The sequence below is a fragment of the Notamacropus eugenii genome, chromosome 1 (assembly GCF_028372415.1).
Source record: "Notamacropus eugenii isolate mMacEug1 chromosome 1, mMacEug1.pri_v2, whole genome shotgun sequence".
Taxonomy (NCBI): domain Eukaryota; kingdom Metazoa; phylum Chordata; class Mammalia; order Diprotodontia; family Macropodidae; genus Notamacropus; species Notamacropus eugenii.
Window position 1 is genome coordinate 213,147,127 of NC_092872.1, and position 14,620 is coordinate 213,161,746.

A 14,620-nucleotide genomic window follows, 5' to 3' on the forward strand; every position below is an offset into this window, starting at 1 on the left:
TGTCTGGTTATCAAGTTTCCAGTGGTTATTTCTATAATGCTGTGGCATGGTTTTATCCCTATGATTGTGCAAACAGCACACGCTGACTTGTCACCATCTGTTGGCAGCTCAAAATACCACAAGGAGAAGAAACAGGAAAACAAGCCCTTTTCAATGACCAAATTCCAACCAGGTTTATTTGCTGACCAACTGTGGCCATCTCTCAGCTTTCCTTTCAGTCCTATGATTCTATGATAATTGCTTCTAACTAAGATGGACTTCAATACTAGCTCATACCTTACCCACAGAACCAACTATATCGCTGGATGCTCCAAATATACGTAAATGTGAAGGCGTGCAGCAAACACCATAGATTCTTTTGAGGAAGGTATTTTCTTATCTACTAGATTATAAGCTCCTTGGGGGAAGGAGCTTGTCTTTCATGTGTTTCCATCTCTGTGCCTAGCACAACACATTTCACACAGAAGGTGACAGCAGGGAGCAGGGAGCTTGAAGACCTGGGTTACTTTGGGCAAGGCATGAAAACAAAGATGGTGGAGGGGATGGCTTCTGAGGTCCCTTCTAGCACTCACCCTGTAAGCTGAAGAAATGTTTAATCCTTTTTTTAAAGAAATCAATTGAAAATGAAGATAGTTCTATTTAACATGTACTCAGATCATCAAGATTATGGTTCAAAGGACCCTCAAGCCTAGGCCTACTTCAAATGACAATGTTATTTCCCAAGAGAATTCCACTCCTACCTTTTCCCCGGGAGTGACAGATATCCTCCAGACACAATGGGAATAGGAAGGATAACCATTTGGGAAACCAGGTGCAGAGAAGTTCCCTGTTGTGTCCTGCAGTGTCTCTCCACAGGCTGTTGAGTCAAAACAGTAAAAACATCTGTGATTTCCAGAACATGAATTTACCCAAGCAACTTAACACAGCTCTCCCTCACAAACTGACGTTATAAACAAATAAAGACTTATAAATAAATCTCAGAAAACTTCAAAATCCCTATCAGAATACACATATACATATAATATATATACATCTACACATATACCATATATATATTATAATAGCTAAAATTTATACGCATTTACAATGTACCAGGCATTGCACTAAGTGCTTCCCACATATCATCAAACTTGATTCACACAACCCTGGGAGGTCAATGCTATTATTAACTCCATTTTACAGTAGAGGAATCCGAGGCAAATGGAGTTAAGTGACTTGCTTAAAGTCACACAGCTAGTAAGTGTTTGAAGCTGAATTTGAACTCAGGTCTTTCTGACTTCAGGGACAGTGCTCTACCCATTGTGCCAATAGCTGTTCATATATGTATATGTGTGTATATATGTATATGTGAGTGTGTATATATATATGCACAAACACATATACATATGTATGTCTATATATGTGTATGCGTATAGTGTATGTGTATTTATATATACTGTATGTAAATAAAATAATACAAGTTATGTAGTTGGGAGCAGCTAAAGGATACAGTGGATAAGAGTCAGAAATTCCTGAGTTCAAATTTAGCCTCAGAAATTTAATTGTGTATCTAACTCTGTGACCCTGGGTAAGTCACTTAACCTCTATTTGCCTCTTTTTCTCACCTTCTTCCCAGCGTTATTATGAAGATCAAATGAGATAATATTTTAAAGCACTTAGCACAGTCCCTAGCATACAGTAAATGCCATGTAAAGGTTATCATCATCATCATCATCACTTTATATGTCTAAACATACGTATGTATATAGCTCCATGCTATTTAATGTGAACAACGAATCTTCTAAAGTCACATGTATTTGAATATACACTGTTGAAATTGTTCAGTTTTCAGTTGTGTCTGATTTTTTGTGACCCCATTTGGAGTTTTCTTGGCAAAAATACTGGATTAATTTGCCATTTCCTTTTCCAGCTACTTTCCAGATGATGAAACTGAGGTAAACAGGGTGAAATGACTTGCCCAGGGTCACACAGCTATTAAGTATCTAAGGCCAGATCTGAACTCAGGAAGATGAGTTTTCCTGACTCAAAGCCCAGCACTCTAAGCACTGTGACACCACCTAGCTACACCCTATTATTGAAATTAGATACATATAAATTAGGTCAAAAAGCAATAATTTAAATTAGGTATAATGTATATAAACTGGGTAGAATTCATAACTATTTGAAATCAGGTAAAATATAGTAACTGGTTCCAGTTCACTGGAAATATGCAGGGCAAATTAGAATGATGCAACCACTTTGGGGGAGTTCATTATTTCCACTAATTGGGACCTTGCATGATATATGTATATTAATGTATAATTTGTATTTGTTACATTATATTAGTGTTATGTGATTCTTCTAAAAAGTTCAAGGTACTTTATTTTATTAATAATTATAGTTAGCCTTTTTATGGCATTTTAAGATTTGCAAAGTGCCTTCTACATGTTATCTCATTTGACCTGTTATCACACAACCCTATGAGCTAGGTGCTATTAATTGATCTAATAGTTAGGAAAGGGGTTTCATCCAATATTCTGCTCTCTCTGATCAAGAGAAACAGGGAGAACACTGACAGCTGATTTGCCCAGATACAAAAAAATACAAGCATTTCGATTTTACAAATGAGGAAAATGAGTCCCAGTGATAAATGACTTGCCCCAGGTCCCACAGAGTAAGTGGCAGAGGAAAGATTGGAACCCCAGTTCCTCTGTCTCTAAATCCAGAGCCCTTTCCATTCTATGTACAACACAACTGGTTCTATGAAAACAAAATGTTGAGTGAAACTTATTACCACGGGCAGTTGGTTCCAGAGCCATCCTGTCCAAATTGCAGCCAGGGCTGAATGTCATCATCCTCATAATGTGGTTTCCCCACATGATGGCAAGTAGGATTTTGTCATGTTAATGATGTAACTGTGAAATGACCCTGGCCAGGGCAATGTGACCCTGCCCAGGGCATCTCACGTTTTATCTTTTCAACCCAGGCTCTGTCTCCACCAAATCCTGAATTAGCCAACAAGTAGAACAGATAGGTTTTGACCATGATTCTTTTCTTTCCTCCTGCCTTCCAACATTTAGCAAAGATGCTACTGGGCTAAAAAAAAAATGACCAGAAAACAAGCAGTGGTAATAAGCCTGCCCAGAAACAGTAAAACCAAATAATCTCCCAATCCGACATGCCATCCTTGGATACTTACGGGCTATAAACACTAATACGAATGGCTTTTCCCATTGTTCCTCTGTGTTTTTATTTTTTTAAGAAATGACCTGAATACAGGTACCTGGGACCTCTAAGTAGGATGTTCCCTGGAACTTGGGAAACATACGTATTTGATGGTACAAAGCCAATGAGTGACACGGCTGAATGTTCACAACTTTCTGAATCTTTACGACAGCAGGCATTGTCATTTTCCTCTCCCCTCCCCCCATTAAAGCGACACCAAACTCTAAGAAACTCAAGAACTTTCCCCTTCTAGCCTTCAACTCAAATTAAACATGGATAAATCTCCTTGCTCACAATTACTGCGTGTAAGTTGTTCATATTTTTTGAGCACCAAGAAAGCAAAACAGACCACTCCTAGTGATCAGACTAGGGAAATCCTAGAAGAATGGGCCGTCAATATCGTTTTACCACTTGACTGCCAGGCACAGGCAGAATTCCTCGGGTCAGCAAACACCAGTGAAGGTGAAATGGAAGTTGTTTTACTGCAATTACCAGTAATATGCAAGAACATATAAATTACCGTGGGGCTGCATGGCATTTGCTAGCAATCGCGATAAGGTTACCCTTTAAATATAGCAAGGTTACATGAGATTTATGTCCTGCATTTCAACCCTAACACATTCCTAGATGACTAACAGTTGGGCTCCATGTATTGCCAAGCATTTTTCAGAATGGGACAAGTCCCAGATTGCTCTGGGCCTCTCATCCCTGCCCTTGTTCTCCCATCAGCACAGAGCCTCCTCCCACTTACAAATACCTCTTGCCTCAATCTACTCTCACTACTTAGAAAGCCAAGGTTTTCCCCAAAATCTCAAGTGCCTTCATCCAGTTGGGATAAGGGTAATGAGACATAATCATCTTTATTCCTGTCCTCAAAAAACCTAGGGTACAAATTCAGCTGTAGTCTTTCAAAGGATATAACATAGACAACGAACTAGCAAGTCTAGCAGAGCCAAAATATCATCTATTACTACTATTATGTGGACCATGGGTAGCATCTCACCTAGCATCACCTCCGTGGAAACACCTGCTAAGTGTCTTTTGAAATGATAGCATGAATTCAAAAGCAAACAAAGGAAAGACTCTTGAAAACCTCAAACCACCAGAAAGCAACTGAGTTTGCTATAGAGCCCTGGACTTGTAGCATCCTGGTATTCTCCCTAAGATTACCAAGTTCTTTCACCAAAGGAAAATGCTCCCTAATAGATAATGCTGATACAGAGCTGAGTAGAATGAATGGGAGCCACTGGAAAAGACTGTGATTACCTGGGCACTTGTACAGCTTCCTGGCTTGGGCTATGTCTCCCTGGCTGAGCCGAACTCGCTGGCCAATGGTCGGTCGGACACCATTGTCATCTCGGCGGGGGAGAATCGTGTCTAAGAAAACTCCCCTATGGGGGGAAATAAAATTTTTTTTTTAAAGTGAGCCCATGAGGCCATCTGAGCTCAAAGTTCCAGTTCCCTCTTCCCTTCCCTGTAATCCCATCAACATTCCTCCTACCCACCCTTGAGGTTCCCCAGGGAACTCCTCCCCTCACCCCATGACTAAAGAAGTTTCATTCACCCATGTGCTTATGTTTTAACATTCCAGTTTATCAGCTGCCAGCTCACTTTCCAGTGGGAAAACAGCTCTGCCAAGTTTGTCAAATCTTCTGCAGGCCTGATGGTCTAAGTGCCTCTATATTGATGTAAACTGAGTATTTCAGTGACTCATTAAAGGCTTAAGAGTGGGCGTTTTATAGACTTCGTGCCACTACTGCACCAAATAACTCAAAGGAATCAGAAATAGCATGTGGAGTGTCCCAGAGTGTGCTGCGGTGTGGGTACACAGCAGATGTTGCATAAACACTTGTCCATGGACTGATTGATACAGAGGACACATATTGGGACAGGTGTGGGAAGGCTCCATCACATGAGAACAAGGAAAATGTGTAATGTTCCTGCTATGCAGAAAGTTATCAACAAATTAATCTAAGGGGATCTCTAGGCCCCTGAATGTGAAGGATTTACAGTGAAGTTGCTCCAGCCTTGCTCTCTATAAGCTCAGGAGGATAAACAGCCTCACTAGTGATGGGTGTTCATACCCATCTCCCTCCACCTTCACATCCTTCTCCAAAAACAGTTTTCCATTATATAAGAAATCTCAGAGTTTATACCCATTGCTTTGTCATTAGAAAAATTAGCACCAAAGGAAGATCACAGAAGATCCTTCTTTGCCATGAGGCAAAGCAGATTTACAAGATCACAAGTAGGGTAGCCTTAGACCGTGAAGGGAATGTAAAGGTCATCTAGCAAAACTCTCTCATTTACAGATGAGGGAACTGAGGCCCAGGAAGGATAAATGGGTAAAGATAAGGTCCAAGATCACAAAGGCAATAAGTTTAAGAGGTAGAGTTTGAAGCTAGGTCCTCTGCTTCCAGACTTTGTGTTATTTTCAAGGTACCACTAGAAGCCTACAGCATAAGCAAAGCCATAAGAAAGGGAAAAGCTTCAAGCAATTCCTAGGAACATAAATGTTTGGAGAATGTCCCATTTTGTATACAGGGGATTTTCCTTGTTATTTCCCTTGATATTATATTTAATTAAATACCTTTTGCTCTGAATTAACGTATGACTGGGCTTTTTCTTGAATAATGAGGAGCATCAGTGGGGGCTCAAAGCTGTGAATTTAAATTCACCTAATTGTATCATAATCCTGGTTGCAGCTGATGAGGGAGATCAAACCATGATGGTGGTGATGATGATGATAGAAATGTATGTACCACTTTAAAGTTTGCAAAGCACTTGGTATAATAATACTTACACTTCCAGAGTTATTGTTAGCAAAGTTCAATGTAAATCTTAAAATGCTACATGTGTCTCTTGTTATTCCTTTTAAAAGTATATTTGTTTTAAAAGAAGAAAGGGAGAGGGGAAAAGTACAAGCAGACATATATCAACAGCAATCTACTTTTTCCCACTTTATTTTTTAAATTTTCAGTTCCAAATTCTCTGCTTTCCTCTGCTCCCTCCCTCATTCCCCATCCATTGAGAAGGCAAGAAATGTGATACCCATTATACATATGAAGTCATGCAAAACAAATTTCCACATTAGTCAAATAACAATCTACTTTTTGAAAGAAAGAAAGGACCATATAAATGTCAACTACCAATCAACAGTAGTGTTGGGAGAAAATAATCATACCATCTTAGAGCTATGATTTGTATATATTTGGACAGGAAAGTGATGATCATAATATCCTCATGAGTAAGACAAAGAGAGGGTGAATACCTGGATCTTAAAAATCAAAGACATCCCTTTTGTCCTGATTCTTCTTTCACAACCTGACTAATGTGGAAATATGTTTAATATGACTGCACATATATAACTTATATCAGATTACTTGACATCTTGGGAAAAGGGGAGGGAGAAAAAAATTTGGAACACAAAAATCTTCTAAAAGTGAATCTTGAAAACTATTTTACATGTAATTGGAAAAAATAAAATACTATTAAGTAGGGCAGGGGATCTACTACACACGAATTAGATTAGGGAAGAGAGGTTAGACAAAAGTTCATATGAAAAAGTCTTGGGGATCTTAGTGGACCATGACCTCAAAGTAAGTCATCTATGTGAAGTCCTGGCCAAAGGAAGTCCATCTAAACTCAAGCCTGCATTAAAAGAACAGAATATCTCTGATGAGGGAGATAATAGCCCAACTATTCTCTTTCTAGTCAGACCACATCTGAGTACTGTGTTCAGTTCCAGATGTTGTGACTTAGTAAAAAACATGGGCTAAATTGAGTATATCCAGAGAAGGGTGAGCAGGATGGCGAGGGGCTCAAGAAATATGGCATCCAGGGAACAGTTAAATGAATCTGGGGGTGTTTAGCCTGAAGAAAAAAAAAGCCTATCCTGTGGAAGAAGTACAGGACTTATTTGTGTGGTCCCAGACACCAATACTAAGACCAATGACTTTTGACAAAATTTCTTATGATATTCCTGAGGGCATGAATAAGAGATGATCGCTAGACAACAGTACATTAAGTTATATAGTTAGATCCAGAATTGACTGAATGACCAGGCTCAAAGAGTTGCCATTAATGGATATATGGTCCACTTGAGGGCGTTATCAGGATAGCTAGGTGGTGCAATGGATACAGAATACCCGAGTTCAAATCTGGACTCAGATACTAGCTGTGTGATCCTGGACAAGTCTCTTGAGCTGTGACTCAATTTCCACACCTGTAAAATGGAGAAAATAATAGCACCCATCTCTCAGGGTTGTTGTGAAGATATAATGAGATAATATTTACAAAGTTCTTTGCAAACCTTAAAGTACTATACAAATGCTTATGATAAAAATAAATGCTTATTATATAAAAACACTAAATATAAATGCTACATTATTATGATAGCTATTAGTACTCTAAGTATCTTTCCTTAATCCTATACTGTTTAACATTTCTGACTTGAACGAAGATAGCACGCTTATCAGATATGGAAGTGACATGAATTTGAGAGGAGAAATATAGCCAATAAAGCTAATATAGAGTTAGGATCCTCCCAAATTCCATCAGCCTAGAGCAATGAAGCAAATCTCTTAAGATTAAATTCAATAGCAATCAATGTAAAGTTCAAATAATTGATTTCACAATGAAAAGGATGGGGGAGGCACAGCTAAATGTAATTTGTGTGAAAATGCACACTCCTCCTAAATCTTTTCTTTACCATTGAGATCTTCAATCTCTCTAGTCCCTACCCCTGCATTGACTTCACTCTTCTCTCTCTCCAGTCTCAATCTAATTGCTCCATTTCAACCCTATACTGTCTCTTGTTCTTGAATCTCTTGCCCCTTTGGCCTCTCCCAGGCTATTCGTCTGTCATCAATGGATTATTCTCACCACCCAATTTCTCTTCTACTACTCACCAGCCAATGAATATTGCTGCAGGAAGTCTCAGTTGTGCTCACTGGATAGATTGATTATAAATCCATGCTATCCAACTTCAACTGGTCTCTCACTATAGCAAGGCAGTCATTTTATTTAGGTATTTTTATTTCACTTAATTCCCTATCTCACTCTCCACAGAGGCTATCCCAAACCACTCAAGCCTCCCATATTTGCCCAGCTCAACACCTTTTCAGTTGACCACCTTGCCTCTTTATTAAGAAAATTGAGGTTATTTTATGTGAGCATCTTCTCCCACTCTTTTTATCTCAAGATCCTCTGACATTCTCCCCATTTCTTACCTCCTTTCCCCAGTCTGTGATTAAAAAAATAAAAGGCCTTCCACCAAGGTCAATTTCTCCACTAGTGGACTTGATCTTATTCCTTACCATATTATCTAGTAGAATACATCCTCAATCATTTCCCACTCCCCTTCATATCTTCACCTCTTCCAATCTACTGGTTCTTTGCCAACTGCCTTCAGATATACTTTCCTTAAAAAGTCTTTACCATACCCTCAAGCTATTGTCCCATATCTCTCTTACTTTTATCAGTAAAATTACTTGAGGGAAAAAATCTAAATTCATTGTCCCCACTAATTCTCCTCTTATTTACTTATCAACCCTTAGCAATCTGCCTTATGACCTTCTTACTCAATTGAAACTGCTCTTTCCAAAGTTACCAAAGACCTCTTAATCACCTAATCTAATGATCTTTTCTCAGTTCTCATTTTTCCTGATCAGCTACACTTCACGTTACCAACAACACTCTCCTCCTGGATATACTCTCCTCTGAGGTTTTTTTGATACCTTTCTCCTGGTTCTCCTCCTACCTATAAGACCATTCCTTCTCAGTCTCCGTTGCTGCATTATTATCCATATTACTCCTCTTATCTGTGGGTGTTCCTTAAAATTCTGTCCTAAGCTCTCTTCTCTTCTTCCTCTATATTCATTCTTGGGGTAACCTCATCAGTTCTCATAGGTTTAACTAGGACTCCCAGACATACTTCTATCCCTAGTTTCATCTGAGTTTTAGACCTTTATTACCAATTGCCTAATGAACACTTCAGATCTAATAGCTCAGAAACATCTCAAACTCAACATGGCCAAAATTTAACTCATTATCTTTTCCCCAAAATTCTCTTCTCTTCCAAACTTTACTATTTTTGTTAAAGTCACCATCATCTCTCCAGTCTCCCAGGCCTATAATCTCAGCTACATTACACTCCAGTCCTCACTCACCCTCACCCAACATTTCTACCTTTACAACATCTTTCATCTCACATCTTACCCCTTCTCTCTACTCACACAAGTAGTGTTGAGCTCCTCATCACCCCTTACCTAGATAATTGCAAAAGCCTCCTACTAAATCTGCTGCCTCGAGTGTCTCATCACTCCAGTTCACCACTGATGCCAAAAGCAATTTTTCTTTAGTACATATTTGACCTCCCTATCTCCTGCATGCTATGATCCAGTCAAACAGACTGTTCCTCACACACATGAAACTTGATCTTTCATCTCCATGCCTTCACACACACCAGGAATGCAATCTCTATTTGACACCATATCGGAGTTCCTGTCTTCCTTTCAAATATATCTTAAGTACCATATTCTACATGAAGCCTTTCCTGAGCTTCCCATCCCCCAAATGCTGGTGGCCTCTCTCCCAAACTCCCTTTTATATAACTACTTTATACATGTGTTTGTATTTGTTCAATTTACATTTGTGCTATATAGGTTTAGAAATGTCCTTATCCCCCCAGTGGAATGTAAGCTCTTTGTTGGTAGGAATTCTTTCATCCCTGGCACCTGGCACACACTATGAATAAAGGCTGATTGACTGATTGATAACCTATAGACACAGAGAGTTATCTGGAGTTCTAAGAAAGTACATGACTTGCCAGGGTCATGTCTTAGCCAGTATGTGTGACGATCAGAACTGGAGCATAATGATCGGAATGAACACAGTCCTGTTAGAAGGCACTGAAGAGTACATTCATCAGATCACAATGAACTTATTGTGTTCAGTCTCGGAGGTCATTTTGGAAGATACGCTGACAGTCTGGAAGATAATCAGATGAGGATAACCAAGATGGTGAGGGGACTGGAGACCATTCCATGTAAGGACTGACTGAGTGATTGAAGAAACTGGGAATGCGTACCATGAAGAAGAGAAAACTTGGAAGTCTAGGATGGAGAGAGGAGGAAATAGGATGCCTGCCATTTTCCATCCTTGGAAGGGTCACCATGTGGAAGCAGTGTTAGATTTGTTATGTTTGGTCCAAGGAGGCAGAACAAAGAATAATGGGTGGAAGCTATAGAGAAGGAAATTTGGGCTCAATGTAGGGAGAAACTTTCAATGATAACTGCCCTGGAGTACACAGTAGTTTGGGTCACCTTGAAGGTCTAACTCTCACTGGAGGTTTTCAAATGGAGAAGAAATGATCATTGCTTACAACGTTATAGAAAATATTCTTGGTCAATTAGAAGTGAGGTTAGAAGGTTTCTGAGGTTCCTTCCTACTACTCAATGGCTCCCTATTACCTTCAGGTTCAAATACAAAATTCTCTATTTGTCTTTCACAACCTAGCCCCTTTCCTGTCTTACTGGTCTTCTTACATTTTGTTGTTTGTTGGTGTTCAGTTGTTTTTAGCCATGTCTGACTCCCAACTGGAGTTTTCTTGGCAAAGATACCAGAGTGGTTTGCCATTTTCTTATTGTTAGAAGTGAACCCATCTAACAAGCCCCCAAGAGTGACAAACATGCTCACCTTAAACAAAGAACAAAACCTGTTGTGAAATCAGGAAATTTTTTATTTATTAATAATTTTATTAATTTTTATTAACTTTATATATAACTATAACTTTATTAATCTTTATGTTCATTCCCCCTGAATGGACAGGTAACCTCCCCAGTAAGGTTACAGGAAGACATGTGCAGAAAGATGGGGCTTCTTATTCTGTTTTTCTAACTTTGGATCTCCCGCGATACCATCCCCTGGCCATGTGACTACATGTTCTCCTCTCTGATAGGCCCTTCCTCACACAGCTCCTTGAATCTGCGCATTAGTTGCTGACCTCCAACCTGTCCATGCTAGGTCACAACCCTTATCACCTAAGAATGTTGGAAACAGAACTTTTTTGCCTCTCACACTTATCTAGCTCATTTTACAGATGAAGAAACTGAGACAAATAGTTAAGTGACTTGCCCAAGGTCACACAGCTTGCAAACATCTGAGGCCAAATTTGAACTCAGGAAGATAAGTCTTCCTGACTTCAGGCCTAACACTATCCACTGCTCCACCTAGCTTCCCCCTCTCAAACTTCATTCCCTTTTATATATTCTATAATCCAGCAAAAATGAACTTTTTGCTATTCCTTATCATAATGCAGCATCTCCAACTTCAAATCTTTTCACTGGTTGTCCACCATGCCTGGAGCACTCTATCTCCTCACTTCAACCTGCTGGCTTCCCTGGCCTCTTTCAAGACTCAGCTCAGGTTCTAACTTTTGCAGCAGGCTTTTCCTGGTCCCCCAGTGCCTCCTCTTTTCACTCTCTGTCTCTTGTATGTACTTTTTTTTAATGAGAGCTCCCTGAGATCAGGGACTTTTACTGCTTTTTCACTGTACTCCAATTCCTGTGTGTCTGACACATAGGAAGCTGTTAGTAAATTGACTAAGAAATTAAAGGGAGATTTGGATTCAGTACAATTTGTTATTTTTTTCTTTTGATTGCTGCCCCACAGTGAATTGAACTGCTTTCTATCATACAGGTCCACACTTGAAAGTGGATCAGTTGCACAGTTTCATCTCCTATAAATGAACTCATGCTTCAGGTCGGGGCCGGGCGAGAGGACCTCAGAGGCCATTTCAAAATCAAAGACTCTACGTCTCTATCACATCTCTATAAGATATAGCTCCTAGGGAAAGAATGGCCAGAGGAATGGCACTCATTCTTCACACAAAAGCATCCCAACAATGTCTTCTAGAAGCTAACTACACAGAATCCTTAGAGTCTCTACTGAGCAGCAACCTAAGAGAGACCAGAAAACAAATAAGTCCTGTTTTATTGCGGCAGCTGGTGGTTCAGTGGCTAGAGTGCTAGGCCTGGAATCAGGAAGACCTGCCTGCCCTCAAATCTGACTGTAGCCTCTGCCTGTGTGACGCTGGTCAAGTCACTTAAACTCTGATTGCCTGACAAAATGAATCCACTGGATAGGGAAATGGCAAACTACTCCAGTATCTTTGCCAAGAAAACCCCAAATGGGGTTAGACATGACACTACCACCACCAGAACAACCACCACCATAACGGCAACAACCTGTTTTATTGTTAAGTAGGCTAAAATACTGTGGTTGAGTGATTGGCCCTAAATTCTACTGGGACAGACCTGGGGAAAGTGGCATAAATTTAGAAAGTCCAGACCTGAATTGGGCAAAACCGAAAGCTCAATATTGAAAGAACCCACAGCTGTGTCAGCTTGACATTCCCTTCACTAACAAAGACTGCACTTCCTCTATGCCTTAAGTAGACAGTCTTCATAAGCTGCTGTGACTGAAAAAATTCAGCATCCAGTGGCTACATCTGGTGATGAGTCTCTCCAAACCTATCTAGGCTGGTCTTCACAAAACAGACTAAAGACCGAATCAGCTAAGAAAATAAACATCAAGTGCTATTCATACCTTAGAGGGACATATAAATACTGGCTATTATTATTCCTCAGGTCCATACATAAAACCTCTCCAGCTCCCAGGACCAGGGAGAGCTTGCATTTCACAGATATAACCTTTGCTACATCAAGGTTGGTTAACTTCATGCCACATTGGAGGATTTCATTAAAGGGCAAAGTCAAAAACTCATTAAAATGAGGGCCATCGTTGGAAAATTTTCAAGTTCCTTAGACCCCATCAAACCTTTCCTTAAATGCCAACTTCCTACCTGCACTACTCTTCTTCCCTCAAAAAATAATCTGGAGTCTCCTTTCCTCAAATTTCTACTGTTGTTGGCTTATCTTGAAACAGTTGTTACATCCTATTTTATGCAGTAATTTTTTTTCCTATTGGATGGTAAACATCATAAGAACAAAAAGTATCATCCTCACCCTTGTATCCCTCCCCACCACTAGTGGGTCCCTGGTACATAGTAGGTACTCAATAAATATTGGCACGTGTCTACTTCTGGGCCTTTGTTCATCTCATGCCTACTGCCTGGAATGCTTGCCCCACCCCCTTTAACTCAATTCAATTGAACAAACATGTCTTCAGTGCCTAAAATATGCAAGGTACTGTGACAGATACTGGAGATAAAAACCACCACCACCACTACCTCTCCATCCAGGAAATCTGGATGGGATATCTAGGTGGTGCAGTGGATAGAGCACTGGCCTTGAAATGAGGAGGATCTGAGTTCAAATGTGACCCCAGACACTTACTAGTGTTGGTCTAGAGTTGATCCTGGGCAAGTCACTTAATCATAATTGCCACCCCCCCAAAAAAAACCAGACCCAGTCCAAGAAGGTAGTATAGTGGGGAAGGATGCCAGGCTTGGAGCCATAAACCAAAGGTACCTCATTATAAACTTTGGAGCCTCTGTTTCCTCATCTACGAAATAGTTGGACTGGATAATGTCTAAAGTCCCTTCTAGGTCTAAAATCCTACAATGATAATAATACTTCATATATGTATGATTTCTTTTGATCTTCACAACAACCCTACGAGGTAGGTGCTACTATTATCCCCATTTTACTGATGAGAAAACTAAGACTGAGGGTGTTTAAGTGGCTTGCCCAGAGTCACTTGAGTAGGTAAGTGTCTGAGACAGGATTTGAACCCAGGTTTTCATGATTTTACTCTACCAGCTAGCTGCCCAGATCCTATAATTCCAAGTCCCATCTCCTCCATGGAGTTTTCTCTGGCTTCTCCAGTTAAATGATTACTCTTCCTCTTATCTCCTATAGCAATCAATAAATCAAGAAATATTTAAGTAGCTGTTCTGTTCTAGGCACTGTGCTAACCCCTAGTGACACAAAGACAAACATGAAACAGTCTCTATTCTGATGGAGCTTAAATGAATTGTCTTTGCTACTATTACTACTACTACTACTACATAACACTTACATAGCACTAGGTTTGCAAAGTGCTTTCCATAAGTCGTCTCATTTGATTCTCATAACAACCCTGCGAAGTCGGTGCTATTATTGTCCTCATTTTTATAGATGAGGAAACCCAGGCACAAAGGCTGACCTGCTCAGCTTCATACAAGTGTGTGCGGCAGGATTCAAGCTGCACTCTTCCAGACCCAAAGTACAACACTGTCCACCGGGCCACGGACCTGCCTCCTGCCACTCCTTCAGCGTTTATATTCATTGTCTGATGTCCTCACTTATCTCTTTGAGTGACTATATCTGTGCCATCTCCTCCCTTAAATCTCCATAAGCCCTGTGGGGACAAGCGACCAGATCTTCAGCTTTTTTGTATATTTCCCTCAATG

General features: G+C 40.0%; 1 protein-coding gene across 1 annotated transcript in view; it reads right to left on the reverse strand.

Annotated features, from left to right (window-relative positions):
• The window catches only part of TLL2 (tolloid like 2), a 150,319-nt gene that overhangs the window by 49,512 nt on the left and 86,187 nt on the right, over window positions 1-14,620 (reverse strand). Inside the window, 2 exon segments of the mRNA XM_072626432.1 lie at window positions 741-856; window positions 4,471-4,595. Of these exon segments, the coding sequence (XP_072482533.1) occupies window positions 741-856; window positions 4,471-4,595 (241 nt within the window).